General features: G+C 34.7%; 1 protein-coding gene across 3 annotated transcripts in view; it reads left to right on the forward strand.

Moving 5' to 3' along the window:
• COL24A1 (collagen type XXIV alpha 1 chain) overlaps positions 1–21,241 on the forward strand; it is a 404,401-nt gene that overhangs the window by 297,769 nt on the left and 85,391 nt on the right. For all 3 annotated transcript variants that reach the window (XM_003805298.6, XM_034934180.3, XM_055116591.2), the window contains 7 exons: positions 481–588; positions 5,863–5,916; positions 6,135–6,188; positions 6,978–7,034; positions 9,618–9,671; positions 18,516–18,569; positions 18,665–18,718. In XM_003805298.6, coding sequence (XP_003805346.4) covers positions 481–588; positions 5,863–5,916; positions 6,135–6,188; positions 6,978–7,034; positions 9,618–9,671; positions 18,516–18,569; positions 18,665–18,718 — 435 coding nt within the window. The remainder of the gene's footprint in view (positions 1–480; positions 589–5,862; positions 5,917–6,134; positions 6,189–6,977; positions 7,035–9,617; positions 9,672–18,515; positions 18,570–18,664; positions 18,719–21,241) is intronic.

The raw sequence follows: 21,241 nt of genomic DNA on the forward strand, positions 1-21,241 counted from the left end.
TAAAGTGATGTAAAAATGTTGCAGATTTTTCAAGGCATACTCCAAGCCAATGAGTGATGATCCTGAATGTACAGAACTGCACACTGGAGCTCTTTTTGTATTGAACAGACCTTGTTGCATTGAAATTCTCTATAGAAACAGACTTTCCAAAGAGCTTATGATTTCTTATAGTAACAACGCATACATGCATACTTACATACATATATAGCAAAATTCAAAAGAAAAAAATGGTTATTTGGATTCAACATGAGCACCAGATGCCCCCTGCTTGTTTGGTCAAAATTTTTATTTTATCTTTTTCCAAAATTACTTTTATTTTTAAAATAATTTATATAGTGATGGTATGTTATTGTTGTTAATAGTGATCTGTAATACTGTTAACCAGATAATCCTCAGGAGCTATTCAGGAATATGATGTAATTAATTAATCTAAGTATACATTTTTTTCTTGCTTTTCTCTCTTAATAATGTCATCCACAGGGTGATAAAGGACAAATAGGACCCACAGGAGAAGTTGGAAGCAGAGGTCCTCCTGGTAGAATTGGGAAAAGTGGTCCTAAGGGTGCCAGAGGAACTAGAGGTGCTGTGGTCAGTATTTGACTTGCTTCCAGAACTGAGTCACCGTGGATGGGAAAGAAATGTATCCATGCCCTTAAAGTTTCATCCCTTGATTAGCTTTACAGAGAAAGCAATAGTTCCATTGAAAATAATCTACCTCCATGGGATGTGGAGAATTGTAAGCATTCCACAGTACTTAAACGGCTTAGTGGTTTCTGGACATGAAAAAGGAAAGAGAAAAAAATGAAAATGGAAATAAAATATGAAATGAGGTTTTAAAAAGTAACATTATAACTCCTAACCAAACTAGGAAATTTTATATGGCCAGCACTTAAAATTGGGATTTAGTATCTTTATAAAACTATGCTGTCATGGTTGACAAATTGCTTTGAAAATTAGGTTTACTTGAAATGGATTTTCTTTCTCTGGTTGGAAACAAACCTGCTTTATTTGGATATTATTTTTCTAACCAATTGTGATAAATCTAACATCTAATTTTATCTTTCATCTTTCTCAGGAACTTTGCATGATGTTAGGAACAAGTATAGCATGATACTTATGAAATCATATATTAGCAAAATTATATTGCAAATGTATTTAGACCTGTTCTGAAAGTCACAGCATGAAAGAGATGCAAAATATTTAAAAGATTATCTAATTGAGTCTTCTGTTTCATACGGTTTTTTACAAAATGCATGCATATTTCCATTTAGTGTAGTCTCCATTTAAATATCACAAGTGCTAGACTTTTCACTAAGGCTTTTTAGAGATCATTGCATAATCCATTTGTTGTCTGAGGAAAGTTTGCCTCAGGCTTATTTTCGGTATTCCATTCCTTACTGTGATCTAGGCCTTTCTTACTTTCTTTTATTTAAATTACTAGCATTTCTCTGTCTTTGACCTGTATACAAAAACATTTTATAATGTTATTGATTTTTTAATTTGACATGTTCCCAACCTACCTTCCCAAGAGGTTTCATCAAATTTACACTCCCACCATCAACATTTCGTATTGCTTCTTTTGATGTTCGCCAATCTGATAAGTGAGAATGTGTATTTCATTTTTTCTATTTACACTTTCCCAATTGCACTTTTTTCTTATGGAAGTTGCCTGTTCATATATACTGCACATTAGATTGTTGCCTTTTTCTTATTGATTTGCAATAACTCCTTATATGCTTAAAATATTAATATATTTTTGTTAAATATGTTACAAAATATATTACAAATGCTTTTCTTTCTGCAATTTATCTTTTAATTTTGTATATCTTTTGCTGTATAGATCATTTTAATTTTTATATAGTCAAACTTGTCAGTCTTTTCCCTTTCAGTTTCTGTGTTTTATTTTATTAGAAATGCCTTCCCTACCTAAAGTATATAAGAATATTCTTCCATATTCTTCTAATACTTTTATAACTTTATTTTTACCTTAACTCTTTAAGATGTATGGAGGTTTTTGGTTTTTTTGTGGGTATTTTTTTATATAAGGTGTAGAAGACTAAGTTTATTTTTTCCAAACTTATAGACAGTTGTTCCAATTCTATTTATTGAGTGGTCAGTCTGTTTTCTGCTTTTCTGAAATGCTTCCCTTACCATAAACTGAATTCTCAAATATTCATTAGTCTGTTTTTCTTCTACTTTATTCTCTGAATCTAGTAGTCTATTTCTGGGTCAATACCACACTGTTTTACTTACTATACTATTGTGATACCTTCTGTTAGGGCAAATACTTCATAATTCATTTTACAAAAAAGTTTGGCTCTTGCTACGATTTCCTCTTTCATGTGAACTTTCAATTTCCTTCAATGCTGAATCTTTCTATAAACACCATATGTCTTTTTATTTACTCATATCTGCTTACATATTCATCAATAAAATATTTCCCTTATCTCTGTTCTTTAATCTTCCTTAAGTTTATTCTTAGTATTTTTGTTTTTCGTTTTGCTTTGCTTTTGAGTTTTATTCTCAGTGTTAATATAATCCTTTTTCTGTTACATCAACTTAGTGGTGCTGTTGGTGCTATTATATTTTCATCTTATATCCACTTTAACGAATGTAGATGATTCTCATAGGGATTCTTTAGGTAAATAATATTGCCTCCCCTTATTTGCTTCTCTGAATTACTACATTGATTAGAACTTCTACTATAGCAGTGAATAGAAGTCATGATGAAGAAAACCTTGTCTTGTGGGCCTGTCTTTAGTGAAAATGCTTCTAATGCTTATAATATCAAGTGTTGTTTACAGTTGTTTTTTAGATATACCATTTATTTGTTTAAAGAAATTTCTTTTCATTCTTAAATGAGAGTTTTGACCAAGAGTAGATGTTGAATTTTATCAAATCCTTTTACAACATTTTTTTAGATAATCCCATAGTAGATGTTGAATTTTATCAAATCCTTTTACAACATTTGTTTAGATAAACCCATGCTTTCTCTCCTTTGTTTGTAAATATAAGAAAATTCCTTCGTAGATTTCCAAAAGTTGAATCAACCATGAGTTCCTAGGATAAATCTTACCTAGGTATAATTATATTATTATTTTAATGCAAATAGATTTCTTTTTTTAACATTTTATTTAAGAGTTTTATTTTAGCTTATTGAATGTAGTTTACCTTAAGAGTTTTACATTTGTATTTGTAAGCAAAGTAGGCCCATTTCTTCATTCCATCGTTCTTCATTCCATCCTTTTTTAATGTATACTATCATTGATTGGATTTAGGCATAAGTGTTAAGCAAGTCATATAAAATGGGTTGGTAAATTTTTCATATTTTTCTGTGCTCTGTAACAGTATGGAACATAGATATTGTGTCTGTTCTCCAAAGGTTTTATAAAACTTGCTATTAAAACAATCTGAGCCGAATGTTATTTTATTAGCAGTAGGTCTTTGGCTTTCTTTTCAAATTTTGTATCTTCTGAAATAAATTTTTGAAATTTTTTCTCAAAAATTATCAATTTCAACTAGATTTTCATATTTAGTAAGTGAAACTTGAAATGACTATTTTCTTATAATTAATTTTTTTTCTTTTGGTTATGTCCTTCTTGTTTCTAATGTTGTTTTATCGTGTTTACTCTTTGCCGTGATCAGATTTGCCAAATATTTTGCTCTTTTATTAGTCAGTTCAAAGTGTCTACTTTGTTTTTCACTCAACTTTTTAAAATGGTTTTCTGATTCACTAATTTCTGCTTCAATATTAATCTCTTCTTGAATTAAATGTCTGACCCATTTATTTTATTTATTTAATAAATGCATTATGAAGCTACCTGTTCCCTTTTGAGTGCCACTTTGGCCATATTCCCATATTTTTATGTTTGTGTTTTTACCATCATTTACTTATAAATAGCTTGCAATTTCAGAGTTTATTTTCTCCTGAACAAGAGTTATCTTAAAGGATCTTTCTTTTTAAGTAGATTTTTAATTTTTATTGCTCATTTTTAATTACATTGCATTATAGCCAGAGGATGTGACCTATATGATTTCTGCTTTGAGGAAATTTACTAAAATTTTCTTTGAGGACTACTATATTCAAGTTTTGTCAAAAGATTCCTTTTTCTCTTTTCTTTTCTTTCTTTCTTTATTTCTTTTCCTTTTTTGGGGCTAATAAACAGTCCTAAGTATTTCTGTTAAATCAAGTTGTTAGCTAAGCTACTTAAATCCTTATAGCTTTCTTACTGGTTTTTTTCTTGCTATTTGAGTCATTGATTTCTGAAAACAGATTTTGAGATCTGTTCATCACATTTTCTCCCCACTGATTTTTGGGAGGTTACATATTTTGCATATATATTTTAGGTACATTAAGGTTCATTTTTTCTTTTATGAATTGCATATTTTATTTCTTGTTATGTTGGCTCTAGAGTCACTTGAGTCAGCAGCAGCCTTTAGTATTGCCTGCTTTTGGGGCAACAGTTTCCACACGCATTCACTTATCTTCTAGGCAAATGCAATCATCAGTTACCCAGCACAAGTAGAATAGGAATACCTGACTCCTTTCCCCAGTTAGTCACCTGAACCTATCCTGCCCCTTCAATGTCTTGATTTCAGCATTTGAAATTTCCTTGAGACTACTTGCACATCTGCAACGATTTTTTTCTTTGCATATTTTCAGCCCTAATTTTCTGTCTCAAATTACAAAATTTTGGTCCACTGATGATGTTTACTTATTTTCCAGTGTTGTTATTACAAATAAATACCTTTCTTTTCTCTCTCTGTTTTGATGGATGAGACTATTGAAGCAAGCATATGTCATTCAGCCATCTTGAGCTAATGAATACCGAGTAGTTACATTCTATTCTAGATTACTCACCTAGGTAATGGCTGAATTCTTATTGATGTTTTAAAATTAATTTTGTGCAATTCCTTTTTTAGACTGAAACTTGTTCTTATCTGGATGAGTCTAAATTTACTGATCAATGGTTAACAGTTGCAATGCGAACATTTTTAGAGCTGGGAATTTAAAGAAATCATCAAATATAGTGAAGCACTATGATTAAATGGGAAATATTATATATGCAGAATCAAGAGACTTAGTTCTAGTATGATATTTGGCAAGTCACATACCTATTCTGTGCCTTAATTTTCCCATCTTCTATTTGTTTTGAGACTCAAATAGGAGAGTCAATATGGAATCTTTTTGCTAATATGAAATATAGGACTTTTTCAGTTTTTTTTTTTTTTTTTTTTTTTTTTTTTACTTTTTCAATTGTCTGAGCAATCTATTCAGTAGGCTAAGGGCATTTGCTGATTAGTCTTTGACTTACATGGTTTCACCATCTATAAAATATTGATAATAAGAGTAATCATAGGGTAACTATTACATGTAAGTTGGCAACCATTTCCCTTTTAATAACTTTGACCAGGACTAAAACCATATTCATCATAGCATCTGAAACTAACAATGAGTATGGAGTTCTGGATCCCGTAGTGACAATGTCAAAAACTCTCAGGTTGCACTCTCTAATATTCAGTGACCCACATCTGGCACAAACTTTGACAGATGTAAACCACATTTCCAATAATTCGTTAGGGAGCAGCAGGATTCTGACAACTGAAAGTATTTTTTTAATATGATTAAGGATGTTTATATCAGAAGTAAACCAAAAAGACATTTGTTGCAGAACTTTTTGTGTTTCAGAAAAAAAAATAGACAAAAGTTGGGGGGTTATTTTTTGCTTTCCTATTTCAAACTAGGTAAATTTCAACCATGAAAAATCTAAAGGTAACAATTTAAACAGTAGGAGTACAAGTCTAATGATTTAAACAATTCTTTACTTTCTCTCTCTGACTAATATTTACTTTGTTTTTTAGGGACATTTAGGATTGATGGGACCTGATGGAGAACCAGGAATTCCAGGGTACAGGGTAAGTATTTCTAATTGAAAAAATATATTCACATGAAAACATTTTTATTAAAGATGATATCCCAAATATGCAAATTAAGATGAAATCTCTCTGATAAACCTTTCTAACATATTTAGGTCTCATCCTCCTAGACAGTGAATCCTATTTTTCCTTTCAGAATAATGCAGTATCTAATATCTAGGTAGAGCATGTATAAATGTCTACTTGTCCTTTCGTAGGGCCATCTGGGCCAACCAGGACCCTCTGGATTGCCAGGACCTAAAGGAGAAAAGGTTTGTGTATATATTGGCTTTTTAATCTTAAAGTTAAACATTGAGTTCATGACTTATTCCTGAAAGACTGCATGGAAAAATTTTCAAGGAATAAAAGAAGCACTTTTAAAGTTGAAAATTTTACTAATTCTGGAAGAAAAAAATAAATATCAAGGAGCTAAAATTTAAATAAATTATTAAAATATCTTCCATGGGTTGTTTCAAGACTGAGCTGAAATAGTATATGTGAAAATATTTGTAGAGCTTTGTAAGAGTAAAATTAATTATTTAAAGAAATTATAAGGCTCTAGATTAAATGATTAATTATAGTACATTTATATTAGAGTCTTTGGGGCAGGAGAGTCAGGATCAAGTGATCTTGACTGTTGCCCAGGTTGGACTCAAACCAAGCAAGCAATCCTCCCACCCCAGGCTCCTAAGTAGCAGGCATGACAGATGAGTACCACCGCACCTGGCTCATTTATATTAAAGATTAAAATTTTTTGATGATTTAGGAATAACTACAGCAGTATTCTTAATTTATGATATCATTGAAATCTGACACTTTAAGAAAATTCCTGAGCTGCTTCTTATATAATTAAAGGAGATTGATACCTCCAAGAAGAACCCTGTACAAATTACAACTCTGTATAAAATATCATAGGCTTAGTTTCTTACATCAAAGTTTCCCACTTAAAAAAAGATAACATCAAACTGCATTTTCTAATATACTTAAAAATAATAGGTTGTGTGTTTTTGATGTTTATTTTATTTATTGAGTTTTGTTTATAAATCATTATTTCATTTTAGGGCTACCCAGGAGAAGATAGCACAGTCCTAGGACCACCTGGGCCTCGAGGTGAACCAGTAGGTCTTTTTCTGAAATAATTCTGGTTATTCAAGATAAAATACAATTATATAATAGATTCACAACACCAATTAAATCTTTTCAAGGAGTTTTCTTTTGTTAGTTTTATAACATGGTTTGATAGGAGGGTGATATTTATGGTCACAAAATTTAAATGATATTAAAGTCTTTAATATGAAAAATATGCAGGTCATATTTTAGCATAATATATAGGGTTAATATAGTGACTTCCCAAATCTAACTTTCTGCATTGAAGGCATGATAACAACTTTTACAAAGATTGTCAGAAAACTTATACACTCTAGACATTTTAGGATACATATTTCTGTAATTATCACATTCAGATTTATTTCTAAATATTAAAAAAATCTTATCTATATACTTCTTATAGCAGTTTACACACAGTTGCCAAGTGATTTCAAAACCCCTCTAAGGAGTTATTAGAACCAATAACCTTTAAAGATTACTGATCTATAGCCTTCTTATTAAACATTTTAAGGGTTAACTATAACCATGGTCTCTAAAAAGTAGCTATTATAGCTTTATTTGAATAACTGTCTCTGTGTTCATGTTTGACTAAAACAATGTCTAAAGACCATATGTAAATTAAATGGATTAAATGAAAATTTTTAGTTCATAGAAATAAATATTATATAATTGGCTATATTTTCCATTTCTCACATAGTATTATATAGAGTAAAACAATCTTAAGGCACAAGGATCAGAATATGTAGTCATTCCTGATATTTTGACCTGGCTCTTTGGAGATGGTTGAAAGTTATACTTTGTTTTAGAAATAGACAAGAAAGATTCTAATTTTTCTGATTAAATCAAGCCATCTCATATAGAGGCCATAGATATATAGGTATCTAAAGGAATATGTAAGTTTCTTCATCAAATAATATTCTAGTCTCTCTAAACTACTAAGAGAGGGAAATATATGGAAATAATGTAAAAATCTTAAAGCAAATGGAAAAAACTTGGCAAAAGGAGTATAGTAGTGGTTGTTTTTCCCAGATTTAGGTATGCCAGGATCAAAGAATGCCACCTAAAATGTAATAAATATATTAAAAGACTAGCATAACAATCGTAGTTTTATCCAGTAGACACAGGACAGGCATGAAACTTAAACCACAAAGATTCTAAATAATTAAAGCAGAGTCAGAGATTGTAGTGTTGACATGTCTCTTACCTTTGTCCACATAAGAGTAAATTAAAATTTGTCAATTAATGCTCTATAATAAATCCTATGCTTTTCCAACTAATTTCAATTTAAGTTTTTGTTCAGATGGTAGGTCCTAGTGGGTGCTGATATTTCTATTTCATTTTATAGTAGATAATTTGATGATTTATTATATTAAAGATTTTCTATTAGAAATATTCAGGAAAAGTAAGTCTGAGTTTATTAGATAATTTTTGGCTTAAGGATTAAAATTAATAAGTATAATTTTTTAGGTTAATTTATGTCTTGAGAATTAAAAATTTCACAATAGACTTTTATTCTGAGACTGTGTCTCCCTCTGTTGCCCAGGCTGGAGTGCTGGCTCACTGCAGCCTCAAACACCTGGGCTAAGTGATCCTCCCACCTCCCAAGTAGCTGGGACTGCAGGCTCGTGCCACCAGGGCCAGCTAATTTTTATTTATTATTTTTTAATTTTTTTTAGAGACAGGGTCTCTCTCTGTTGCTTAGGCTGGTCTCAAACCCCTGAGCTCAAGCGATCCTCCTATCTCAGCCTCCCACAGTGCTGGGATTACAGGCATGAGCTGCCACACCCAGCCAACAGTAGACTTTCTCATGAAGAATGGTAAAGTAGGATTTACTATTTAAATCCCTTTTAAAAGATCACTTAAATATAATCTTTTGTAATTAATGGAATTATGTACTGAACTGTCCTGCTTAAATCTTTTTCAATCATTTTAACATTTAGTAAAAAAGTAAGTTATTTGGGCATCATCTATAACATACTGTACTAATTGAAACATTTTGTTGTTTTGTTGTTGCTGTTGCTGCTGTTGTTGTTTGAAACAGGGTCTCACTCTGTTGCCCAGGCTGGAGAGCAGTGGTGCAAACATGACTCACTGCAGTCTCGACCTCCTGGGCTCAAGTGTTCCCCCTGCTTCAGCTCCCAAGTAGCTGGGACTATAGTCACATACCACCATGCCTGGCTAATTTTTACATTATTTGTAGAGACAGGGTCTCACGTTATTGCCCAGGCTGGTCTTGAACTCCTGGGCTCAAGGGATCCTCCTGCCTCAGCCTCCCAAAGTGCTGGGACTACAGGTGTGAGCCACCACACTTGGTGAAAATATTCATATTTTTAATTGGGCTGCATTTTTCAACATTTTTCCTAGTAGAATCATTATGAGATTCTCTTTATATAATTCACTGGTTGGTGTATTTTGATGTTGTTCTTGGTATCATTGAAATTCAATATTTTGAAATTATTTAATGGAACTAAACAAATCATATATTTGGTTTTATATTTTTGACAAAAGAATAAACAACACTAATCTTATCACCTGCATTCTCATATACTTTGATCCAGCTGTAAAACTGATTGTTTTGTGTGTGGTCTCTGTAGGGTCCAGTGGGGGAACAAGGAGAGAGAGGAGAGCCTGGAGCAGAGGGATATAAGGTAATTGCAAGTTACACCCCTTACTTCAGAATTTAAATAGGGTTCTCTGTGTTTCTATTCCATTTTTTCCATTCCATTATTGAGATAATTAGTAATGTCTTATGTTTTTAATCCTAGAAGAAACGTCTTTCTACTTTCTGTTCCTCCTTCCTAGAATCATCTTTGTCTTTTCTTACTTCTGCATTTTCTCATCATTCAGATCTCAACTGAAATGTTACCTCCTGAGAGGCCTTCTCTAACTGCCCTATCTAAAATAGATCTAGAACAATCACTCTGGACCATATTACTCGATCTCCTTCATGACATTTTATGCTATATTATCTTGTCACTTTTTAAATATATTTGTTTCCTTGTTTATTGTTTGTCTTCCCCCAACAAAATGTAGGATCCATGAGAAAAAAATCTTGTCTCTCATTTTCATCATTATACCCCCAATTTCTAGAACAAAAAGTTCCTGGTATATAGTAGGAATTCAATAAAGAGGTGTCAAGTAGGTGGCTAAATACCTTTATATTCTCAAGGCTTAAGTCAATTCTTATCCTCTTCCATTCCTGAGAGGGATATTATATGACCAACTTAGCTAAAATTAGACTGTGTGTAGAACGTATTCAGTGTCATTTTTTAGAATCACATTTGTTTTGAGGATGTTCTGTATTCCTGCCTTATATCTCTTCCCTCTCTGTTTACATTGTCAATTGCTTTACAGAGTTAGAGGTTGTCTCCTGTCTCCCTATAGTTCCTGTCTTATTCCTTTGCTCATAGCATTCTCTATTTGCCTATAATATTATGTAATCTTTGCTTACATAAATCCTTTATAATTTCACTCAAATTCCCTTTTCCCCTGACCCACTAACGGTAATCTTGCTCTCTCCTGTAGTCTTGTAATAATATTATTTATTTAAGTCATTCAATACAAACATTTTACCATCTTCTGTTGCTATTCTTTTTTTTGCTAATTTTGCTAATTATTTTTAATGTGTAGGTGTCTTAGCTCCCCCACTTGGCATATGTCTTCTTTCTTTCTTGTACAATGTCTAGTTCTAATCCCTGTACATAAGCTTTTAATAACGAGTTGATGGGTTAATTAATCTGATACATCTCTGTCAAGATGAAATTTCTGTGGTCATGTCTGAAATGCAGATTTATATTACCCAAACTAAATGGACAAGATGATAGATAGATAACTATCATTAATAAGTTGATTTTTCTCAAGCCAGAGGAATCTGAAAAATTAACTTTCACTCCCTAAAACTCTCTTTGAAGCAGATGTTGAGAATAATTCTAAATATTTGTGAAATTGTTGCGATTACCATTTTTTTTCTGTTTTCAAAGAAACATTTTTAGCAGGTTATATGTGTTCTGTTTCCAATTTACATAACATTTGTATCTACAAGTGTTTCCTAACCCAAGGAATTGAGTGGATTTATTTGAAATTTACTTTTCTCCGAGTTGAGAAGCCAACCCAACTGCTTCCAGCATAATTTGAGAAGCCTCTTAAAGTTCCTCAGCTTTTTCTGTGCATGACTTCTTCACACAGTCTCGGGAAAACTAGGTTCTTGCAATATCTCATTTTGGCCTCTACCGGCTACAGAACATTCAGTAGCTAAATCAGTATATTTACCAGCAAATGAGCAGTTAACTATTCGCTTGAAAGGAGACAAGAATTTCCTCACTTGGCTAGCCAAAGAAAAGCACTGCCAGCGTTTTCTGGACAATCAGTCATTCACTTTTCCCTAGGTTCACTGTCTAATCTACTTCTCCTTCCCCTTCCTTGTATACCCCTGATAAGTTTTCAACTGTAGATGTTGTATAAACTAGTTTGATCCATGTCTTCCTTTCTGTCTTATTTCTTCCTAAGTCCTTAGGCTTTAGGGATCATTTTATTTATTGATGATTCTATGCTAAACAGTTAGCCATCTTGTGCCAGACAACCATGCTACTTTTATTGCTTAGCTCAAAATCATGAAATATCCACCTTTCTCCCTCACCAAGTTTTCTCCTAGCACAAGTTTGATTTATACAGAGGAACCATGCTTTATTTAGAATTAGGTTATCTTATTATAGCTTCAGGTGATATTTTAAAATGTTTGCTTTTCTATATGGATATTGTATATGCTGTGATTTCACTCTGCTAAACTGATGGTTAGCATTATCACCAAGCTTCTTTATTAGGATAAAATACATGTAACATAAAATTTACCATTTTAACCATTTTAAACTTTACAATTCAGTGACATTTAGTACATTCATATTGTTGTGGGCAAGGGAGGAAAAATATCTTTTCTTCTGCCCTTCTGAATTCTTGGCTGGGGACTTGGTAACAAAAGGCAGATTAACAAGAGAAAAGCATACAGATTAATTTCATATAAATTATACGTAACACGGGAGCCTTCATAAAGAAATAAAGCTCCAAAGAAACAGTTAAACCTGAATACGTTTATGCTAGGTTTGATGAGGAAGTCTTAGAAGAATGTGATAGGGCAAAGGTATGGGTTAAGATTAGTAAACTGGGGAAAACTTAGCAAGGACTGTTCATTCAGATTATTCTCTGTGTCCCTTCGTTTTTGGAGATAAGGATGCTCCTTTCCTCCAGGTATAGGGAGACACCTCTCACATGTGTCTTATGACCTGCATCAAAGGAAGGTAAGAAAGTCCTTTCTGCACATGCCATTCCTCAGATTGCTTCAGCTTAAAATATTCAATATTCCGAGATGCCATATTTTGGGGTAGTGTGTCTTGAACGCCATCATGTGCAACCATCACCATTGTCTAGTTCCAAACATTTTCAACACTTCCAAAAGGAAGCCCCATACCCATTAGGCAGTCACTCCCTATTCCCCCAAGCCCCTGGAAACCTTTTTCTTTTTGTCTCTGGATTTGTGTATTCTGGATATTTCATATAAATAGAATTATACATGTAGCCTTTTGTGTCTGGCACAGTGTTTTAAAAGTTCATCCATGTTATAAAATATATCAATATTTTATTGTCTTTATGACTGAATAATCACCTGGCTTTTAAAAAACATGTTTATAGTCACAAACATCTTTGACCAAAGTCAAGGGTCCTGCTCATTATTATTAACGAATACTTAGTTGTACTGACACACTTTATGTGTTATGTATGATAACATTTCTAAAAACTGTGTCTCTGGGCCGGGTGCAGTGGCTCACACCTGTAATCCCAGCACTTTGGGAGGCCACCGTGGGCAGATCACGAGGTCAGGAGATCAAGACCATCCTGCCCAACATAGTGAAACCCCATCTCTACTAAAATACAAAAAATTATCTGGGTGTGGTGGTGCATGCCTGTAGTCCCAGCTACTCGGGAGGCTGAGGCAGGAGAAACACTTGAACCCGGGAGGCAGAGGCAGAGGCAGAGGTTGCAGTGAGCCAAGATCGTGCCACTGCGCTCCAGCCTGGCAACAGAGCAAGACTCCATCTAAAAAATATATATATATATATGTCTCTGGTCATTAAGCTTGTATTTGAGTGTCTGCCATGGGCCAGGAGAAGAGCTAGGGGCCATGGATATTACATTGGACATCCCAGACACAATCTCTGCCCCCATGGACATCATATATATAAAAAACATGGAGAATAAGAACACTTAATCAGTATAAAAATAAACATAGTGAATTTTAGCTATAAAATATGTACAGCTATTTCATGTTATTTCATAAAAGGAAAAACAATTATAGCTGTCATCCTGCTATAAACTGTACTAAAACTGTACATCACATAGATCAAGATAAATTTATTTGACGCTTGAGAGCCAGAGGACATGGAGGGAATAAATGTATTGTCCTGGCAACAGCCACTTTTTAAAGGTATAAATGGAAACACTTTATTTAAAGGTATAAATGGAAACATAAATAGCCAAGATTAACTCAAGCTAAACTTAGGAGAGATGAAGTCCCAGAAATACTTTGAATAAATTATGTTGCATCTCAAAGTTCTTTTTGCTGTGGGCGGTGGGGGGGGGGGGCGGCTGGCAATGGTCATAGAATTTTTACACACAATGAAATAACTAAATCCCAACTTCGCCTTCACTCTTTAGCATCAGACATACACATCTAAATAGCTATTGGACATCATCACAGGCACCTCAAACTCAGTACGTGCCAAACCATAGTACCTCATCCTTTCCAAATTTAATCCGATCTTCCTCTTCTTATGTCCTCAATTCAGTGAATAGTATCACCAGCCATTCAGATGTCTAAACCAGTAGATGAATCCTCTGTCTCTCTTTCTTTCTCTTTCTTTCTCCCTCTCTCTGTCTCTCTCTCAATCTCTCTCTCTCACTCACTCACTCTATCTCTATGAATCTCTTTTTCTTCCCCATACCCCTACTCATCTCTCACAGTCAGCCACTTCTTTTGATTCTTAAATGTTTCTGGAATCTAGTTACTTTGTCCTACTTTAGTTCAGGCTCTCACCATTTTTTTGTATTTACTTTTTAAAAAAATTTTATTATTATTATACTTTAAGTTTTAGGGTACATGTGCACAATGTACAGGTTTGTTACATATGTATACATGTGCCATGCTGGTGTGCTGCACCCATTAACTCGTCATTTAGCATTAGGTATATCTCCTAATGCTATCCCTTCCCCCTCCCCCCACCCCACAACAGTCCCCGGAGTGTGATGTTCCCCTTCCTGTGTCCCAGTGTTCTCATTGTTCAATTCCCACCTATAAGTGAGAACATGCAGTGTTTGGTTTTTTGTCCTTGCCATAGGTTGCTGAGAATGATGGTTTCCAGTTTCATCCATGTCCCTACAAAGGACATGAACTCATCCTTTTTTATGGCTGCATAGTATTCCATGTTGTATATGTGCCACATTTTCTTAATCCAGTCTATCGTTGTTGGACATTTGGGTTGGTTCCAAGTCTTTGCTATTGTGAATAGTGCCACAATAAACATACGTGTGCATGTGTCTTTATAGCAACATGATTTATAATCCTTTGGGTATATACCCAGTAATGGGATGGCTGGGTCAAATGGTATTTGTAGTTCTAGATCCCTGAGGAATTGCCACACTGACTTCCACAATGGTTGAACTAGTTTACAGTCCCACCAACAGTGTAAAAGTGTCCCTATTTCTCCACATTCTCTCCAGCACCTGTTGTTTCCTGACTTTTTAATGATCACCATTCTAGCTGGTGTGAGATGGTATCTCATTGTGGTTTTGATTTGCATTTCTCTGATGGCCAGTGATGATGAGCATTTTTTCATGTGTCTTTTGGCTGCATAAGTGTCTTCTTTTGAGAAGTGTCTGTTCATATCCTTCACCCACTTGTTGATGGGGTTGTTTTTTTCTTGTAAATTTGTTTGAGTTCATTGTAGATTCTGGATATTAGCCCTTTGTCAGATGAGTAGGTTGCGAAAATTTTCTCCCATTTTGTAGGTTGCCTGTTCACTCTGAGAAAAGGCCTTTGACAAAATCCAACAACCCTTCATGCTAAAAACTCTCCATTAATTAGGTATTGATGGGACGTATCTCAAAATAATAAGAGCTATCTATGACAAACCCACAGCAAATATCATACTGAATGGGCAAAAACTGGAAGCATTCCCTTTGAAAACTGGCACAGGACAGGGATGCCCTCTCTCACCACTCCTATTCAACATAGTGTTGGAAGTTCTGGCCAGGGCAATTAGGCAGGAGAAGGAAATAAAGGGTATTCAATTAGGAAAAGAGGAAGTCAAATTGTCCCTGTTTGCAGATGACATGATTGTATATCTAGAAAACTCCATTGTCTCAGCCCAAAATCTCCTTAAGCTGATAAGCAACTTCAGCAAAGTCTCAGGATACAAAATCAATGTACAAAAATCACAAGCATTCTTATACACCAACAACAGACAAACAGAGAGCCAAATCATGAGTGAACTCCCATTCACAATTGCTTCAAAGAGAATAATATACCTAGGAATCCAACTTACAAGGGACGTGAAGGACCTCTTCAAGGAGAACTACAAACCACTGCTCAAGGAAATAAAAGAGGATACAAACAAATGGAAGAACATTCCATGCTCATGGGTAGGAAGAATCAATATCGTGAAAATGGCCATACTGCCCAAGGTAATTTATAGATTCAATGCCATCCCCATCAAGCTACCAATGACTTTCTTCACAGAATTGGAAAAAACTACTTTAAAGTTCATATGGAACCAAAAAAGAGCCCGCATCACCAAGTCAATCCTAAGCCAAAAGAACAAAGCTGGAGGCATCACACTACCTGACTTCAAACTGTACTACAAAGCTACCATAACCAAAACAGCATGGTACTGTTACCAAAACAGAGATATAGATCAATGGAACAGAACAGAGCCCTCAGAAATAACGCCGCATATCTACAGCTATCTGATCTTTGACAAACCTGAGAAAAACAAGCAATGGGGAAAGGATTCCCTATTTAATAAATGGTGCTAGGAAAACTGGCTAGCCATATGTAGAAAGCTGAAACTGGATCCCTTCCTTACACCTTATACAAAAATCAATTCAAGATGGATTAAAGACTTAAATGTTAGACCTAAAACCATAAAAACCCTAGAAGAAAACCTAGGCATTACCATTCAGGACATAGGCATGGGCAAGGACTTCATGTCTAAAACGCCAAAAGCAATGGCAACCAAAGCCAAAATTGACAAATGGGATCTAATTAAACTAAAGAGCTTCTGCACAGCAAAAGAAACTACCATCAGAGTGAACAGGCAACCTACAAAATGGGAGAAAATTTTCGCAACCTACTCATCTGACAAAGGGCTAATATCCAGAATCTACAATGAACTCAAACAAATTTACAAGAAAAAAACAAACAACCCCATCAAAAAGTGGGCGAAGGACATGAGCAGACACTTCTCAAAAGAAGACATTTATGCAGCCAAAAAACACATGAAAAAATGCTCATCATCACTGGCCATCAGAGAAATGCAAATCAAAACCGCAATGAGATACCATCTCACACCAGTTAGAATGGCAATCATTAAAAAGTCAGGAAACAACAGGTGCTGGAGAGGATGTGGAGAAATAGGAACACTTTTACACTGTTGGTGGGACTGTAAACTAGTTCAACCATTGTGGGAGTCAGTGTGGTGATTCCTCATGGATCTAGAACTAGAAATACCATTTGACCCAGCCATCCCATTACTGGGTATATACCCAAAGGACTATAAATCATGCTGCTATAAAGACACATGCACACGTATGTTTATTGCGGCGTTATTCACAATAGCAAAGACTTGGAACCAACCCAAATGTCCAACAATGATAGACTGGATTAAGAAAATGTGGCTCATATACACCATGGAATACTATGCAGCCATAAAAAAGGATGAGTTCATGTCCTTTGTAGGGACATGGATGAAATTGGAAATCATCATTCTCAGTCAGCTATCACAAGAACAAAAAACCAAACACTGCATATTCTCACTCATAGGTGGGAACTGAACAATGAGAACACATGGACACAGGAAGGGGAACTTCACACTCTGGGGACTGTTGTGGGGTCGGGGGAGGGGAGAGGGATAGCATTGGGGGATATACCTAATGCTAGATGACGAGTTAGTGAGTGCAGCACACCAGCATGGCACATGTATACATATGTAACTAACCTGCACATTGTGCACAGGTACCCTAAAACTTACAGTATAATAATAATAATAATAATAATAATAAAAGAATAAATATTGTTAGCCTATGTATGCAATCTCATCTTCTAGCCCAGGAGATGGGACTGATAACTCTTTCCTAAGGCATTCTTTCTGTAATGTATGAAAATAGGGAGAAGGAAATCTGATTGAGTAGGAAAAGGGATAAAAGAAATTACACGCAGAATTATTCCTGCATAACTCTCATCTGACACGCTTCTGGGTTGTTGCTAGTTTCTATTTACACACTTGAAAAGGGAAATGTGGTAGGTCAGCATTCCTTCTTAGGAGAACTAAGGTGACGACAGATTGCCGAATGTCAGAGTCATGTGGTGTTTCTTGGTATTATGGTAATACCTCCCAGTAACTGCTCCCAGTCTTCAGCCCAGTAAATCTACCGTCCAAATAGTTGTGAAGTTAGTTTGTAAAAATGGAGACCATAGTACACTTTCAGAGGAGGAAGAGGTTGAAAAAGAAATGTATTCTCAAACTCTGTTCCTTTGGTTATTGACTATATTAGTTTCCTGAGGCTGCTATAACAAATTACCACAAAATGGGTGGCTTACAACAATAGATATGTAATTTTCTCAGTTCTAGAGACCAGAAATCCAAAATCAAGGGATCAACAGGGCCACGCTCACTCTAGAGGCTCTAGGGCCACACTCCTGCCTCCTCCAGTTTCTAGTGGCTGTCAGCATTCCTATGACCGCATCTCTCCAATCTCTGCCTCTGTCTTCACCTGGCCTTCTCCTCTGTTGTCTGTGTCAGTCTACCTCTGTGTCACTTATGCTCTTTAGTGGATTTAGGGCCCACATGGATAATCCAGGATAATCTTATCTTGAGATCCTTAACTTAGTGACATCTGCAAAGACCCTTTTTCCAAACAAGATCACATTCACAGGTTCTGGGGATTAGGACATAGACAAACATTTGGGAGGCCACCATTCAGCCTGCTACATTAATTCACATTAAAAAAGAAAGAAAGAAAGAAAGAAAGAAAACCCTAACTTGTTTTCAGTTACCATGATATCCAACAGCTATTATGTTCTTTTCTATTTCCAAGAAGAATCATAATCTCTACGACATTTAAGTTGAGCTTTGCAACACTTTGCTACCATTTTAAGTGATAGTATCCTATTCTCTTAAGTCACATGTCTCTACTTACTCTAATAATGTAATCTTTTCTATTTCTAGGGCCATGTGGGTGTACCAGGACTAAGAGGCGCCACTGGACAACAAGGACCCCCAGTATGTTTTGAAAGCATTATTTCTAAAAATTAACATTAATATAACTTATTTGGTCTCTGCTTCATATGTGATTTTTATTTTGGTTTCTACTAAAGGGCGAACCAGGTGACCAGGGTGAACAAGGACTAAAAGGAGAGAGAGGATCTGAAGTAAGTTGAAATTATTTAAGGCAATTTGAGATGTATTGTTAGCAATTTTAGAAAGCAGGAGCACAAGGAGTTACTATTTATTGTAATTCAAATTATCATTTATCACTGTAGAATATGGATCACTATGGGCCTCTAAGTAGGGTGTTTTTCAATAATTGTGCTAATACAAAATTATTGATTGAGTCATTTGTTTTGACTATTATCCAAATTTTTCTTTTCCAGAAGCCTATTCTAGCTTTGTGAAAGTTGCCTCAGTTGTCTCAAATTAATAGTATGTTCTTGAGGTTTCAAACAGAAATACCAGCAAACCTTAAAACTAGTATTATACGGTAAAAAAAACATATCAGTCAAACCTATATAATTGTTGTAGAAAGCATTAAAGAAAAAAATTATTAAATGAAAATTGTTAAAGCATGGTAAGGAAGACTTTGTTCATGACTATTACAATAGGTATAGCGACCACTGCAATGGGATTTTGCAATGGGGAAGAGAGATTGGACTCAACACCAAATATAGCATGGGCAAGCAGGAATTTATAACAAAGGAGCAGATTGAGTATGAGTGAATGGAAAATTACTTAAGAGGAAACACCAGGGGCCAGGGGAATTTTGGTTAAACTGACCTAACAAGAATTTTGCTGAAGACAGGCCAAGGTGATCAGACATCAACTGTGGGATAATCAGACATCAACTGGGGGATGGTAGAGGATGAGGAACCCAGTTAGATATCAAATATCAAGGGTGATCAGATATCAAGGGTGAAGGTTCTTGCTAAACCGACTTGGCAGGGTTCGTTGCTAAAACTGGATTTTACAAGGAAGTACACGGAGGGCCTAGAAGGTTCAGGAGCCTGACTAAAGTTTGACCAAGCAAAGAGTCATTGTCATAGGATAAGAGAGGAAAAAGTAGTTTGACTATGTGACACAGGCTCATAATTGGTTTGAAAGTTGTTTTTTCATAAGGCAAATCTTATCAAGCAAACTAAAAATCTGTTGGTTTACTGAATTTAGTCTTCTCTTTCCATGTGGCCAGATAGACATTGCCTCAACCTTAAATAGCAAGCAACTTTGTCATTTGCACCTTCAATTCATTGCTGCCCTGTTTTTCAGGCATTCTGACTTCACATGCTATTGATTTCAAATTAAATTCTTAAGAAAATGCACTACACTGTTAATAATAAATTAGATGAGAATGAATAAAAAGTAATGAATTTGAGATTGTGTTTCTCCTGATTTGTTAAGCAGCCTTCACCCATATTTGTGTTTTCCACTTATGGGAGTAAGTAATAAAATGGGGTTGAATCAGATATGTTAAATAGGCATTCACTTACCTAGAACCCATTTTGTATAGTTTTGGCATCTATTCAGTAACTTTCTGTTAGGTTCCCCAATAAATAATATTAATAAATAAAAATATCATATCAAAGATAAGCCTAAACAAGCAGAGAAAGAAGATAGTTAAGTCATTCACTTAGAATTTTTAATACTCAAATTAGAAAAAGTCATAGAAAACATTGGGAACCTAGAATACTGCTACTGCTGTCATGCTACTTCCTTATATTTGCAGTAAGTGCCTAAGAATGCAAGTTCTGTCCAACATTTGATCCTAAAGTGTCTACTTTTTTACAATTAATACTTTCATATTTACAGGCTTTCTTTTTCCATCTTGAGAGATCTCAGGAGTAAGACATTTTCTGATGCTTATTAGTATATGTTAAAATTAGGCTAATGAATATCAAATACTTTTACTAGTCAACTGCCTCTCTAGCCTACATGGTCAACAATCCCTGCGTGTTGGAGCTAAAAGGTGCTAAGAAGCCATAGTTTAAATTCTGTATAATCCAGGCAAGCTAGTTCTTCCCTGCTTTGGGTAATGCTGGCGTACAACCCAAGGGCACATTAAAAAGCCTCTTAGAATTTAAAATAGTATTAATTGCTACAAGAATAATGACTGACTGTGTATTATTCACTAGGGACACCTTCAGTGGCCAGATGGGTCCTGTCCAATTGCTGTCATCTTGTTTTTGCAAAGCTTTAAATTTATTTTTTAGATTTGGAAATGGCCCTTTAAAATTATCTGGATAACCCTCTCAATTTTCAGATGAAGAAATTAAAATCCCAGAGAGATTATGAGTTACCTAAAATCACAGAACTAATTAGCAACAGAAACAACACTAGAAACTTTATTTCCTAGCTCCTGTTATTATGAAGAAGGCTATTACTTGTAATCTTTTAAAAATTAAGTAACATATGATTAATTTGACCTAACCAACCAATTCATTCATTGGGCATAAGACTGTGGGCAGCTATAAAGAAAAATTTAGAGCGAGTCAAAACCAATTGCAGAACCAACATTTTTTAAAAGACTTTTGTAATGAAAATGTGAGTGAACTGTCCTATAATGACTCTCAAAGACCAAGACTCAAGCCAAAATATTTGTTCTCCCAAAACAAAATTCCAGATTTCAATGAATTGAAATTTCGTGGTGAAAAAAGAAAGAATAATTTTTGCTTAACTCTCTAAAT

The sequence above is a fragment of the Pan paniscus genome, chromosome 1 (assembly GCF_029289425.2).
Source record: "Pan paniscus chromosome 1, NHGRI_mPanPan1-v2.0_pri, whole genome shotgun sequence".
Classification (NCBI taxonomy): domain Eukaryota; kingdom Metazoa; phylum Chordata; class Mammalia; order Primates; family Hominidae; genus Pan; species Pan paniscus.